At 48.0% G+C, this 13,769-nt stretch overlaps 1 protein-coding gene across 1 annotated transcript; it reads right to left on the bottom strand.

Moving 5' to 3' along the window:
- Positions 1–7,841: 7,841 nt before the first annotated feature.
- CST7 (cystatin F) lies at positions 7,842–13,343 on the bottom strand. Its single transcript, XM_009812980.2, has 4 exons — positions 13,268–13,343; positions 8,819–8,991; positions 8,385–8,501; positions 7,842–7,919 (listed from the first exon to the last, which is right to left on the bottom strand). Exons 1-4 carry the CDS (start codon positions 13,341–13,343, stop codon positions 7,842–7,844), a joined length of 444 nt encoding a protein of 147 aa, XP_009811282.1.
- Positions 13,344–13,769: the final 426 nt, after the last annotated feature.

The raw sequence follows: 13,769 nt of genomic DNA, 5'->3' as shown, positions 1-13,769 counted from the left end.
TTTATGGAGAACTGGTAAAGGTTTTGGGGAAGGTTGGTGTCTGAAGATGGATGTGGACTGAAAGGGCCCCTGTAAAATCTAGTAATAGCGGATAAGGAAGGCTTTGGTGGAAAATCTTGGAAGGCGGTAGTAGCTCGTGGATGCTTTCTGGCATCTCCAGAGGAAATGGTTTACTTCCTCTGTTAACAGATACTCTGCTTGGTAAATCCAGAGAATGCTTTTCTGTCAACTACTACAAAGGAAAGCCTGTGCTGTTACATTTTAAAAAAGAGGTTTTGCATCTTGAAGAACTAAAGGGGTTACTTCAGCAGCTGTGTGATTTAGTGGATTGATTCGTGCTTTGGGATTGAAGACTCTGCTGCTGTCTCTTTTTCTGCCACTGGGTGATAGTCAAACATAAACTTACGCTGTTGCTCAATTTCCTCACCTTTGAAAAGGAAATAATCAAGATTTGCTTGATACATAATGAAGAGCACCAGAGAAAGGGAAGATGATGTTAAAAATGTCATCTGCTTTCACTGGCCTTCTGTGCTTGTCTTTATTAATGGAGGGATATGCAAAGGAAAGTGATTCTTTTCTGTCAGTGCTTCTGTCACTACTACCAGACTGCAGCAGTCCTGTGGCAAGTAGCTGATGGTTGCTGGATCAGGCTGACTTGGTCCTGTACAGGCCAGGGGCTGCGAGCCCCTTTGCTTGACCTGGTGGTTACTGGATTTGGGAGGGAGCTCAGTAAGAGGCAAAAGAAGCCTAGTAGATGAGTTGCGGCAGGCTCTGAGCTTTGGTCCAGTTGAGCCCTAACTTAATAGTTTGTGGATGGAGATGGAGTGGTACTGTGGTAAGTCTGAAAGGCTGGAGAGGTGTGACCTACCTGGGGGTGGGGACAGACTTGTTCCTGGAGGAACTCCGAAGAAGGGCTGAGAATGGGACACGGTTGCAACCTCTCTTTCTGGGGAAACCCAGCACAGGGCAGGCTGTTGAAACAGCAGCTGGTTAGCATTGCTCTGCCAGCCCTTGCAGCTGTTTGGCCCATTCTGGTGGGATATGAAAGTTGAACTTGAGGGGATCTTAAATTGGGGTTGCAAAAGCAAGTCTGTTGCGGGGCTTGTTTCATGCTGGTGCTTTGGTAGCCTTGGGGCAAGCACAGCTTTGCCTGTTGTTGCAAAGTTACCTCTGGTGATTCATTTGCTAAAGTATCTGAGTAACTTGTGCTGTCTTTTCTAGTGAAGTAGACCTTGGCTGTTTCGGCATGCCAAATGTGATGGCTTTTGTGTGACTAACTGCCTTTTAAGACACTGTCCCTGAAGTTATGAAGTGGGAAAGAAAATAAGTTGTAGTGCGGCTGATGCTCAAGGGGGGTAAGACACATGAAGAGTTGTCTCTTGGGAGTTTTTTGGTTCTGATCCTTTTTCTACTCTTCCACCCCTTCACTCCTTCCTGGCCAGTGTTGGAGACTAACTTAGTACACTGATGATCCTGTGGTCCCACTAAGAAGTTCTTGAGTCTTTTTTAGTTGTCTCTGAGCTCTGTAGCAAGTACAGCAGACCCAGAGCTCATGTGAATAACTTGCTTTTCTCAGGGAAGGGGAAAAGAGAATGCCAAGTGTGAGCAGTGTCTAACAGAGTGTGGCTTTGTCTGGTGTGACTTTTGAGCGGTCTAGTCCAAACTGTCGGACAGTGGCCAAGCATAAAGTATTTCAGTGGCAGGTGCAAGAAGACTATAAATGGTTAATCATAGCGGAACTGAAGCCCAGAAGCAGCTTCCCTTAACCTGAAGATAGCTAATGCCCTTATTCATTGGGGCTGTTGCCTTCTGAGCTCTTCTCTTAATACTGTGGTAGCAGAGAGGGTTGTTCAGCCAAGTGCCACAGTCAGGAAAGGAGGCTGGACACCATGAAGATACTGGAGCTGTCTGCACAAGGGTCTTCCTATGGGGAGCAATTTGCCTATAAAATCCAGCAAGGCAGTGGTGAAGGCTAGTGCTGTAGCACGGAGGAAGCCGAGCTGATGCCTTGAGCACTCGGGTTCTTTGTTGGCCCTGGCGTCTCATGGGAGTTCAGTCACAACTTCTTTCTGGCTGGTGGTGCGGGTTCTTTGCTGGCCAGACCTCCGCAGCTGTGAAGGTGGGCCTCTAGCTACAGCCGCATTAGAAAGGACTGCAGGCAGACAAAAGGCAGGCTCTGCACTGAGGGCAGGAGGTGAATTCTGGGAGTAGGGTTCAGAGGCAAGCAGGAGTTTGTGCCCATCAAAGTCTTTGTAGTTTCTGATGTCTTGCCCTGCCTGTCATTGTGTCCATCCCAGGCAATAGAAATTTTTCATTGTTCTTGTCTGTGCTTCGTTGGAAAGTAGCTGAAGAGCTGTTAGTCTAAATGAGTTTGTCTAAAGGTTAAGCCTTTGGACAGAGTGTGCAGTTCTTCTCAGTTTAATTTCTCAGAATGAATAAAGCCTGTCTGTCCAGCCTCTACAAATAGAGTTCACCGGGTACAGGTCCTGTCAGTCAGCAGTTCCCTTAAAAAAAAAAAAGACCACTGAAGTCTGTAAAGCACCAAACGTAAACTGTGGTAGGTGGCACAACTTAATACCATTCTTAGCAACAAACTTTGCATGGTGACAGCCTGCTTAACCAGGCCATCGGTATTTCATTTGTCATGAGAACCTTAATGTTTCATTTTAGCTGGAGCTTTATGGACATAAATATGGGTCAGTCTTTTCCTCAGAGGGAGGTGATCTGGCTGTCTCCTGTGTTTTCATAGTGACCTGAAAATTGTCTGCAAGGTTTTTCGGCGCTGTGCTTGGCCCTGCAAGTTAGAGCTCAACCTGAAGCAGAACGGGATGGTGGCATGTGAGGCACCAAAGTCTAGGAGAAAGTCAGTATATTTGACGCTTCCTGGTGAAAGAGATGTCTGGCCCAAGACTGCTGATGCCTCCATGGCCACTAAAATTGAAAGGAGGCCAATTACTGTCATGATGGCTGCAGCATTGGTGGGGGACCAGGGTGGATCTGCAGTACCAGGTAGAGGTGTCCTTATGCCGTTTCAGGACCTTATCTGAATGCAGGGTCTGCATACCTTCTGTCCAAGGAGACCCAAAGTCTGCAGAGGCTGAACAGAGTGCCGTTCCTGAGCTCTGGTGGTGTTGGCTCCCATTCCTGGTGCTGTGCTGGATCCTGATAGTCCATCCTTTGTATGCAGAAGTGGGGTGATCTGCTGTAGAACCCAGATGAAACAGGTTGACTGACACACAGCTCTTTCATTACTCAGCATAAGGGGTGCTTAAGAACAGTGTTTTCATAGAAGCTCAGGTGCTTTTAATCTCTGATGGTTCCTCAAATGCAATCCTCCCAGAGTAATGCAGCAGCATTAAAATACCTGTGGAACGAACAAACTGGCATGAACTCCTCTTGATGCTCCTGTAAAGACTGCTTTTACGGGCTCATTCTGCTTCCCCAGAAGCGTGAGTCAATGGCATGTTACAGTTTCAGATGGATGGTGACACATCTGCCTTGAGCAATGGGGAAAGCTGGAACAAGTCAGGCTTGGAAAAAACCAGCTATGTCTTTTCTCTTGATGGTATCAGTGCAGGAACATGACACCTTTGCAGCTCTGAGGCTGGCTCTTCTCTGGAGTGGGCACATTGCCCCAGTGGAAGAAGCTGGAGCATTTACAGCAGTATCCAAAGATCTTGTCAGGGCAAGATTGTTTTTTGGTGGCAGGGGAAAGGAGCTGTGGCTCCCTAAGAAGGGAGGAAACCCTCTCTGCACAACTCCCAGAACCTGAGGGTACTTCCTGTGTCTTACCCAAGCTGCTTTTGTGACAGACTGTGGGATGTAGAATTGGAGAGGGGTGCCCTGTCTGCTGAAGGGCTTGGGGAAATCTTTGCTTTAGCATAAAGCCCTGCAGTAAAACAGCCTCGGGGAAAAGGAACTGAGCTGGAGTGCACCACAGCTGTGCATTTTAAAGGTATGTTTTGTTTTGCCTTCTTGGTGGAACAGATGTTTCTGCAGGACATAAGTATCAAGAAAGTTTTGCTGAAGCTATTTAAAATGCTGTTCCACAGCTAACTGTCTTGTCCCTTTTCTGCAGCAAACTTCTATAGTAGAGCTGGAAGATAACTCACATGCGGCCCTGACACTTTTATGCAAGGGTTGGTATCTCAGCGTAAGCAGCTGATGAAAGTGATTGCACAGCCTCGGTGTAAATCCGATATCTTTAAATCTGAGTCTGCTTTGTGGCAGTAACCTTTGCAGATGAGATGATGACCTCCTAAGCTTCTGGGTCTGTCTGCTCGGTGATCACAACAGAGATCTGACGAAGCTGACACTTGGACCTTCTCATCTAGCTTGCTTAGACAACAGAGTGCTGTAAAGGAATAAGTGCATGGGGCAGCTCATTTTGCTGCTCTGTTTGAGGTAGGGACTGAAAAATTTAGCTGTAAGTGATTGTAGTAAGCCATATACAAGGTTGTTTTTCCTTCCAGGCAGCAGCAGTCTCCTTATCTAGCTGCTGCCAGTTAAACCTTGTCTTGGTTCTGTGCAGCTGCATGCATGACTCCCCCAACTGTGAGTGGGTCCTGGAAGTCAGTCAGGTTGTGGAAACAGGTACAACTGGTGTAGGAAGGCCTACCAGGTCCTTAACGTGGAGCTGCTGATGTCAAGAGAATGCATGGTGGGAGTCCGTCAGTCAGCAGTGCTTTATATTTTGGTGGCAGGCAGTTTGTTTCCTATGCAATTTAAAAAATAGGAGTGTGAGAAGAAATATTTGCATAGCAAAGCTTTTGAGCAAATGCAGATCTCTGTCTGAGGATCGCTGGGCACTGTGAAGCTCTGGTGAAACACAGGCTAGCTTGGTTTGAGGAGCACTGCGTGCACGGAGGTCTCCTCAGTGCGCAGCCAGGCCCTGCGTGTAGCAGACTGTTAGGGAACTCTTGTTCAGATGAGGCTAAGTATCCTCAAAAGCAGATGAGCCAAGAAAGTACGTCATGCACCGAGCCCAGTGCTTCCAGCATACCGGAGAGACATCTGAAGCTGAAGGAAGCTGCTCCTTCAGCTTGTTTGTAGCACTCCTGCACGAACCCATACCTCTGAAGCACCAGCTTTGGTTGTCCCAGAAGCTCTTAATGTCACTGCTGGGATTGTTCCTTTTTCTCCAGCATCTGAGGCTGGCAGGAACAACTTTCCCTTCTCTCCTTATGCTGTAAAACTTTACTAGAAATACTTTAATTGCTTTTGTAGCCTGGAATAGATGTCAGAGCCTCAGCAAGCTCTGCAAGGGAGTTCACCCTGGAGTGAATTGGTGAACAGTTAACCTTGTAAATTCTAGCAAAGATGGAGAGAGCAGAGACATTTGCTTTTTGACTGCTGCATGTCGTTGTGATTCAGTGGTACTTAGCTGCAGTTCTTTAGGTCAGTGCTAGCAGTGTCCTCCTGATGCAAGACTCTTTAATTACCCAAATCCTTCCTGAACGAAGCACTCTGGAGCAGTACAAAGAGCTCAGTTGACTTCAGCTCTGCTCCTTTCTTTGGTGCTCATGGTAACTCTGATACCTGGGGGGGAGAGGATGATGGATGCTGCTATTCCAGTGTGCCTTTCTTATTGTAATGTTACAGTGAACACCTTGCTGCAGCTGTAAACTGTCTTTCTCAGAAGGTACTTGTGTTGGTTGCAATGAGCTCAGCTGTGTTGCAGTAAATGTTGGCAACAGTTTTATGTAAAACATGCTTCCAAACGAGCCTGGTTGGATAGAGAAGTCCAAACGATCTTGCTGCGTTTTCCTTGAGAGAGCAGCAAGAGCATGTTGGGTTTGTCAGCCTGCATGACGCCAGGTTCACCTGGCTTTGTTTCTTTGACAAATGGCGAATTGACTCGTTGAGGAGACTGAGATGCCCCTTTATGCCAGGGGCTTGAAGGGTCACACATGGGGAGACTGTTCTGTGGTGTGCTTACCGCCTGCGTGAATGTCTGTACAGACCTAAACTGATTGTGTGCTGCCTTCTCGCCCCCACTGTGGCATGTGGAAAGGCCGATGACATCTGCTACTGAGCACCAGGCTGTCCTGTTGGCTGAAGGAAGAAATGTGGATCTGTCTGGCCTGTTCTGGGCCCAGTCTGGCTGCAGCCAGCAGCCTGGTTGGAAGCCCTTGGCGTTGTGTGAAGCACCCAGCTGAAGTGGAAGAGGGATTGAGACCACTGCTAACCCCTTTGAGATTTGGAGAGCAGCTCCTCCTGGCTCCTCTTGCCCTCTTACAAACTTAGCTGTGGCTTGGCTTTCCTGCTTTGTGGGCAACTCAAGCCACCATAGTTGGCTTTCTTTTTCCTTGTCTTTGGCATCAGGCTGTCAATGGTGGCTTGTGTGATGGATGAATGTAGCACCATGCTACATCCATCCATCCATCGCCCTTCTGGAGGTTTCTCTTGAGCACTTCTTTTTTTCCAGCTAAGAAACTGCTGCCCCCAAAGATAAGATGCGGCACTGCTGTCTCTCTGGCAGTGGATGCTGAATTGGAACTGCTGCTGGGCCACCTGCTCATCACAAGTGATGTTTCTGAAGCAGAACTTGAGACTTGTCCAGCCTGCAAAGGTTTGCTTTGGGATTACTTGGAGCAGAGACCTCAGCTATGCTGTTAATAGGTCCATCTGTCTTAAGATCCCTGGACCTTGGCCTGGAGCCCTTCACTGGCCTTTCTTGACTGAATGGTTGTTATAAAGGCTGAAAGTGCGGGTGTCACTGCTAATAAGAGTTGCAATATTGCTGCAGAAAGGCAACAATTATCAGAAGAAAAGGGATGTTTGTGGAAAGAAAGTGTTCTTCATAGCTTAGGTCAGGGCCCTATCCATTTATAAGTGCTGGTCTGTGTATGACTGAACGTGGGCCCAGACTTTATTGCTGTTTTAAGGGAGCAGTTACCCAAATCCTTCCAAATAAGGGCCTTAGTCCAGTGTAAGCAATAATCTGCCCATGCATGAAGAGTGAAGACTGAAAGAATGGTAGACGCCCACCTAGAGAAGACCATCATTCTACTAAACTTGAATATAAGCTGTGGTCAGCCAGAGATTGAATGTCTTATATTAACCTGCATGAAACTACATTGTTTAACCTCAGTAAAAATATGCCTTGGGACTATGATCGGGTTTATTCGTCTTGGCATTTGCAATCATGCCCTTTCATGGTATAGATTAGCTTTTGATTAAAGTAGAAGCACTAGTTAGACTGTGTAACTTCTGGGCTGTGAGTGTGTTTCAAGACAACCTTATCCATACTCTTGTCTTGAAGAAAGAACAACTCTACCTCATGCATTCCTGACAGATATGTCTAACCTTTTCTCTAGCACTGGAGACTCTTAAGACTTTATTTTTTGTGTGTGTATCCCCAGGTAAACTATCCCATTGTTGTAAAGCTTTCCTCAGTATTGTAAAGCTTTACTCAGTGTTGTAGTCACATGTGCTGTGGTTTAGACTTGCTTACATCATGGATGCGTGAAGATTCATCCCTGAATAAAGCAAGTCCAACAGAGCTTCCTGGGTGTGTTCACGCTGCTTGGAAATTCAGCCAGGGGGTGGATGGCTCTCTACTGAATGAATGACAACATGCTCTCATCTGCAGTTTAGTTTTGGAAAAGCAGATACACAACTGGATAGCAATAAATTCAGTCAAGGCAGGTCTTCTCTTTGTCACTCAGATTTTGAGCATCTTTCCAAGGGAGAAAAACAACCATGTGCTTTGAGAGAAAAGCTCTGTGGCGATTCTGTACAGCCGTTCCCCACTTCAGTTTTGGCCTCAACAATCCAGGCAAGGAAAAACTCGTGGTGGTAGATCCCCTGCAAGTCAGGCTCTCATGGGGAAAGGTGAGTCAGTGACAGAGAGCAACAGGGACATACGCTTTATGTAACCAAGGCGTTATCCAGACCTCAAAATAGCATCTCAGCATCTGCAAATAAAAGGGGAATTGGTGACGAAGTTCAGGTGGCTGCTGGTTGTTTTCAGCATTGTTGGCCATGATAGGCTAGGAGAGAACAGCATCTTTTTGTCTGCCCCCTTTGTCCTGGGAAAAGCACTGTGTGCTAAGTAATCATATCGTGGTGGGAAAGCCCCTGTAAGGATTTCCCCCGCCCAGGAAATCTCTCTATTTAGCACGTACTCTATTTCTGCACAATTTCACTCATTTATGCAGGAATATGGGCCATATGGCTGTGTCTGCTTCAGCTCCTTGGATGCGTGAGAGGTACTATGCTGCTTATACCAATAACCCTGCCTCACCCCAGCTGGCTCTGCACAGAGGAGGCTTGTACATCTGTGGGGACACGGCAGAGCTGCTCTGAAGGTGACCACACAGCTAGAGATGGCCAAGAATCACCTGCAGTCACGGGGTACCCCAAAGGAATTGGACACATACCTGTTGCAGGGTTTTTTTCCTCTGGAATTGACAGCTGTCCAGGCTGGAGTGCTCCCTCTTCTCACACACAGTGCGTCCAATTTCCACGTGGAGCATGTATTTCAGCCCTCTGACAATCTAGAGAAAGTTGTTTCCTCCTTTGAAGTAAGGGCAAGGGGAAAGGGATGCCAACATTTTGGCTAGGAATCAAATGCTACATCTGTGAATTGTGTGTGGTGGTGTGGATAGAAGTGTGTTATGTTCAATTACTGGGGCGGGGTGGAGGGGAGCCCTCCTGTGGAGCAGTTGAAGGGGATAGAGGAACATGTGCTACTGATCTTTAGGCACACAAAGCACTCCTGAGGAGGATCAGGGCTCCAATGTCTTGGGTGCTCTGTAGGAGGGTCAATTGGTAAATGGTTTGGAGGACCACCAGAGGTCTGCGCTCTTCTTACCTGTACCATGGCTTTGTTTATTTGTGATTCCTTAAACAGAAAGAGGTCGTTGGAACTGTTGTTGTATCTGTAAACCCCAAAGCGAGCGGCCTTGCGAACACCAGGGTTGTCGGTGTTCATCGGGACAGGGAAGCCGGGTTTCATGGTCGAATGAGGTGGTGGTACATATGTAGCTGAAACAACAAAAAACATGAGCACAAAACACATCAGGTGCCTGAAACGATGGGAGCTTCAGCCCTCTGAAACAATGCTAAACCTTCTTACTTGTCCCATGCACTTGTGCTTCAGAAGGACTCTGCTCACATCCATTACAAAGTAATTTTCCTTTGTATGTTTGGAATGGTGAAAAAATCCTGTGGAATGAAATGACAGAAAGAGATGCTGCTAGAAGGGGTAGCAGAGCTCAAAGTGACTTAGAAGAAGCCAGGGTATCATGAATATTATTTAGAACGTCTCTGGTACGACTCGTGGCTCACAGAAGGCCCAACTTTGAATCTAGTTATAAAGTTAGATCATGTTGCTCAGAGTACAGTATAATTTTGATAACTTACTAAACACTGGCTGGCAGAGCCCTGCTGCTCTTAGTCGGCACGCCAGGTTTAATTTGCAGACATAAGTCTTTCCCACCCCGCCTTGATTCTTTGATGGCATCTTGAGGTTTTTATTTTAGGAGGATTTAGGTGGTGATAAAGGTGGGGGGATGATGCCCTCCCTCTACATGCTGACAAAGGAGAGGGTGTCCCTGTTCTCCAGCTGGGCAGGGAAGGGCCTGGGGCAGAACTTGAACTAGCTCCCCACTGCCCTGGACAACCGGCTGCTTTGGGTGCTGAAGTGCTGTTGCCCTGACCCAAATGCCAAGGACCAAGTTATTATCACAGCCATGAAGTGGAGGAGCAAGGTGTGTAGGAAATGGGGATTTGGGGGGAGGAGGGGGGCACCCCCATGAGCTTTCAAATCTGAGCACTTCTTTCCACACAGCCCTTATCACTGTATGGTCTTACCTGGTTGTGTAGCTAATTTCCTCATGCCCTGCTTGTTTTTTCAATAATCTAAAAGGAGCTCAGAGCTTACTGGTATTAACCAGTATTTCCTCCCCTTTACACTTGCCTTCCCCTCCAGTCTCCCCCTTCCAAAATACAAACAAGAGGAAGAAATCCTCAACCTCCGCAAGCTGCCGTGCAGCCACTGCTGATGCCAAGACCTGCCAGTGCAGGAGGTGGCACCGGGATTTCGTGCTATGTGTGTGCGCACACACAAACGTGCATAGAGAGCTTTTATAGAGATAGAGATAAATTTGCTGCCAAAGTCAAACATTTTATCACCTCCAGCTTCTTTTCACAGCTAGCTCTCTCACTAATGGCCAAGCCCAGAGCATAGACTGTGTATTTAAGCAAGTTTCTACTGAGAAACTCCGAAGTAGAAGAGGGAGGGGCAACCTGGTGACCCAGAGTCTATTTTAAAAAAGCCCAAACCCCAGCATTACACGCCATCGGCGGCACAGGGGGCTGCAAAAATTCAGCTTTTGGGTTGCTTACGCATGTCACAGTTACACTATCGCATCCTCCCCCGCAGGTGGTAATGGCTGCACCCCCTTGTAACACTGCTCAGGGGTTAGAGTGTTGACCTGCAAAGGAGAAGCTCAGTTCCACGTCCCTCCTCAACCCAAGGATGCCCAAATTCACATCTCTTCCTGGCTGATACACCAGCTGCCTTAATGACCCCCATGTTTTCTTGCAGGTGGGAGCTGGGAGACCCAGGTCTGAGAGGAGCGGATGTTCTTCACGTGGCTTTGCGTCTGGCGTGGAGGTGACAAGCTTTCCTGTCCCACGTCTCTGATCTATGTTGGGACTGGGTGTGCAGCCAGCGCTGAGCAACCTGGCAGCATTTTTTTCACGTTACAGCCCAGAACCCACTTGTAGGTCCCGAGACTATTCTCTATGGGATGATATTTTCCCACTGCAGCAAGGGTGGGATTCAAGAGTCAGGGAGACTCATGACCATGCAGCCTGGGACTGAAAGTATTTCTCAGGCAGCACATCTTACCCAGCAGTCAGCTCATGGGTAAGACTTTCCAAAGCAAGCATCTCTTTGTCCTCTTGTCCTGAAACAGGGGCTCTGCCTGGAGGTAAAGGTGGTGGGACCCACAGGTGATTCAAGAGGGCCATGAAGTCAGAAAGGAAGCTTGGGGCAGAGCAGGGCCTTGCTTTGGGCCTTGCCCATAAGGCCAGCTGTCCTCTTCCTCAGGGTTGCCATGCTTTTTCCTGTGCCATCGATACCAACTCAATAGCTTGTAGGAACAAGTGTCTTCCTGAGCTCACCCAGCAAGTGAGACAGGCTGCCAGGTCACTGGCTTGGGCTCATCTGGCTGCTCTCCAGGACCTTGCTTGAACCTGTGCTCTTATGCCTGTTGGAAAGTCAGATGTGGCAGTGGTGGGGATATTGACAGCAGATACTGTCCTTTGCAGTAGGAGGAGATAATCGTAGGCTTTTTCAATCTTAGCAAAAAGTCCCTTTGCAGCTTAATAGCCCTCAAGACCTCTTGAGTCATGGTGACGTCTTTTTGTAGGCGTGGGGTGGCAGGATGAGTGAGGCTGGCTGAAGTCATGCTGCGTCTATGGGAAGAAAACTATGAAATGTGTTCCTCAAAGCAAGAGGCAGAGTCCCAAGTGCCTTTGTTCCTGACTCCAGTGCCTGGTAGATCCAGCGGTGTCACATGTGGCAAGGCCTCTGAAATGCAACACCTGGAGAGGCAGGCTCACAGTGTGGCGAGCTGGACCATGTGTTGTAGACAGGTAGCAGGCTGGTAACAGACCGTGTGTTGTAGACAGATGGTAGGCTAGTCTATTTTTGCCCCAGCTTTCACCAAGGGGTACCAGGCATTTCACCTCCTTCACCTGTTATAACTTGGTGTTGAGAATGACTCACACCAGAGCAAGGCAGGTATAAAATCTACTGAGCTCTTGTGGGAGAACTCTACCCCTTGTTTTCCTCCGGTGACCCAGATTCCTCGAGGCTAGGACTTGTTTTTCTTGATGCGCTTTGATTCTTGTTCAAGGTGGTCACTGCACGGCGCACACAACGGTCTGAAATCACTTTTGCTGTTTGGAATAGGTTGCACCACTGTATTTCCAAAACCCAGATACTCTCTGGTGTGAGGCGCCTGTAGGTCTGATTTTCTTCACCGCAACCTTTCCGAACAGCTTCTTCCCTAGCTTGGCCCTTGAGGGCCATTACCTTAAAAAGTTGAATGTGTGCAAGGTGATGGCCTCACTCCAGGAGCAAAGCAGAATAGCCCGGAGGGTCAGATAAGAGTGCAAGGCTCTAGGCATACCAGTATCGGTGACACGCTCGTCGTCCAGGCCTGGGCGGGAGCAGAGGCACTGCGTGACCTGGCCAAGTACTGCTCTACAGGGAGATGCTTAGGGCCAGACCATTTGTATTTCAGATCCCATCCTTGCTTCTGGGTTTGGAAATGTGCAGAGACAAGGGAAAAATCTGGCCCTCCTACCCTTCCTTCTGTTGGATCCTAGTAGGGCAGACTCTTTTCTTGCTCTGAGTTAACAGGCAACTGGCCGTTATTAAGCAAGAGAGTGCTGTTCTTGCAGAGATGAGTTAAATGTTGTATTAAGAGGCCCTCTCTTGTGCTTTCCTCATCGAGGAATAGTTGGGGGGCCCTGTTCTTGCAGTATGAGAGAGCAATCCTGTGGATGCTCTCTTCCAGCCTGCAGTGAAGCAAATAAGCAGATTGCAATAGGTTGCTTTTTCTTTTTCATGGGGTGCTTTCAAAACCTCCTCCCCATTACTAGGAGCAAGGCTAGGCTTTATCTTTACGTTTAAGATGCAGCAGAGTTCCTGCATGCCTCTGCAACCCCCAAAGGAAACCACAGCCGAAACAAAAAGCTACTGGCTAACCAAACACCATCCCTGAGTGCATTAGTACTTTCTGTGCATGGGGGTCAAAGTAAAACTGAAGTAGAGCTAAAACCTTCAGAGCGAAAACACTCCTGTCTGCAGCTCCCATTCTAAAGATTTAAGGCCAGCTGCAATCAAGAGAGTTCCCTTGCTCAGCAAAGAAAGAAACGATACGGAGCAATGTTTCATTAAAGTCAGCTAATCGGCACTCAAGTGCCCATCTGTACTTAGCAGTCAAATTGTTACCCCCAGTCCTTAGATTTAATAATCAAGGTCGTGCAGAGTTTAAACACTGACAAATAAGTTAAAACCAAAAGTTGACTTTAAAATCCTTAGACGATGTCCCTGGATAACATGGTTCGCTGCAAGAGGAGAAAGTCTTTTAAGCAGTTGGATTTTCAGCTGCAGCATGAACCCTGCAGTGCTGAGCCAGCACGGGCAGCGGTTGGAGAAGGGCTGTTATTTACCAGTGCATTAGAAAGCGGCACTCACAGGACCTAAAGCACAAGGAAATCAGAAATTATTTTCTGCTCTTACCAGCTGAAGTCCTGGTGAAGCCCCAGAGTGCTAAACAGCAAAGTGCGGCGAAGCTGCAGGTGAAGTTCACTGCCATCTCCACCACTTCAGAAGAGGAGCCCGCCCGCGAGAGGAGCAACCGCTCTGCTTCCTGCAGGGGAAGATGTGCCTCTTTGAGTGCTTTTATTGGCTGGGAGGAAAGAAAAAAATCACCCTAAAACCCCCTGAATCATCACAGCTCTGATGCAGACCTTGCCTCCTGCTGATGACCACACACCTCAAAGCACCACCACAAAGCTCCGGCTTGGTGAGAGCAGCACCAGTCCTCCATCGGAGAGGGACTTCTGCTTCGTGATCCTCAGGGGTTGTGCAGAAGCATGGGCAGATACGGGTGATGTAACACCGGGAAGTGGTGTGGGGGTGAGGAGAGTGACAGTCATATGCTTTAGGATTCATGGGGAAATTTAAACCATAAGAAATGGGCAGCGAGCCCTGGGGATGTAGTTCTTGACTTGTGTATGGG

This window comes from Gavia stellata, chromosome 37 (genome assembly GCF_030936135.1).
Source record: "Gavia stellata isolate bGavSte3 chromosome 37, bGavSte3.hap2, whole genome shotgun sequence".
NCBI classification, from domain to species: domain Eukaryota; kingdom Metazoa; phylum Chordata; class Aves; order Gaviiformes; family Gaviidae; genus Gavia; species Gavia stellata.
Note: the sequence above shows the minus strand (reverse complement) of the source record. Positions and strands in the feature narration are given on the sequence as shown.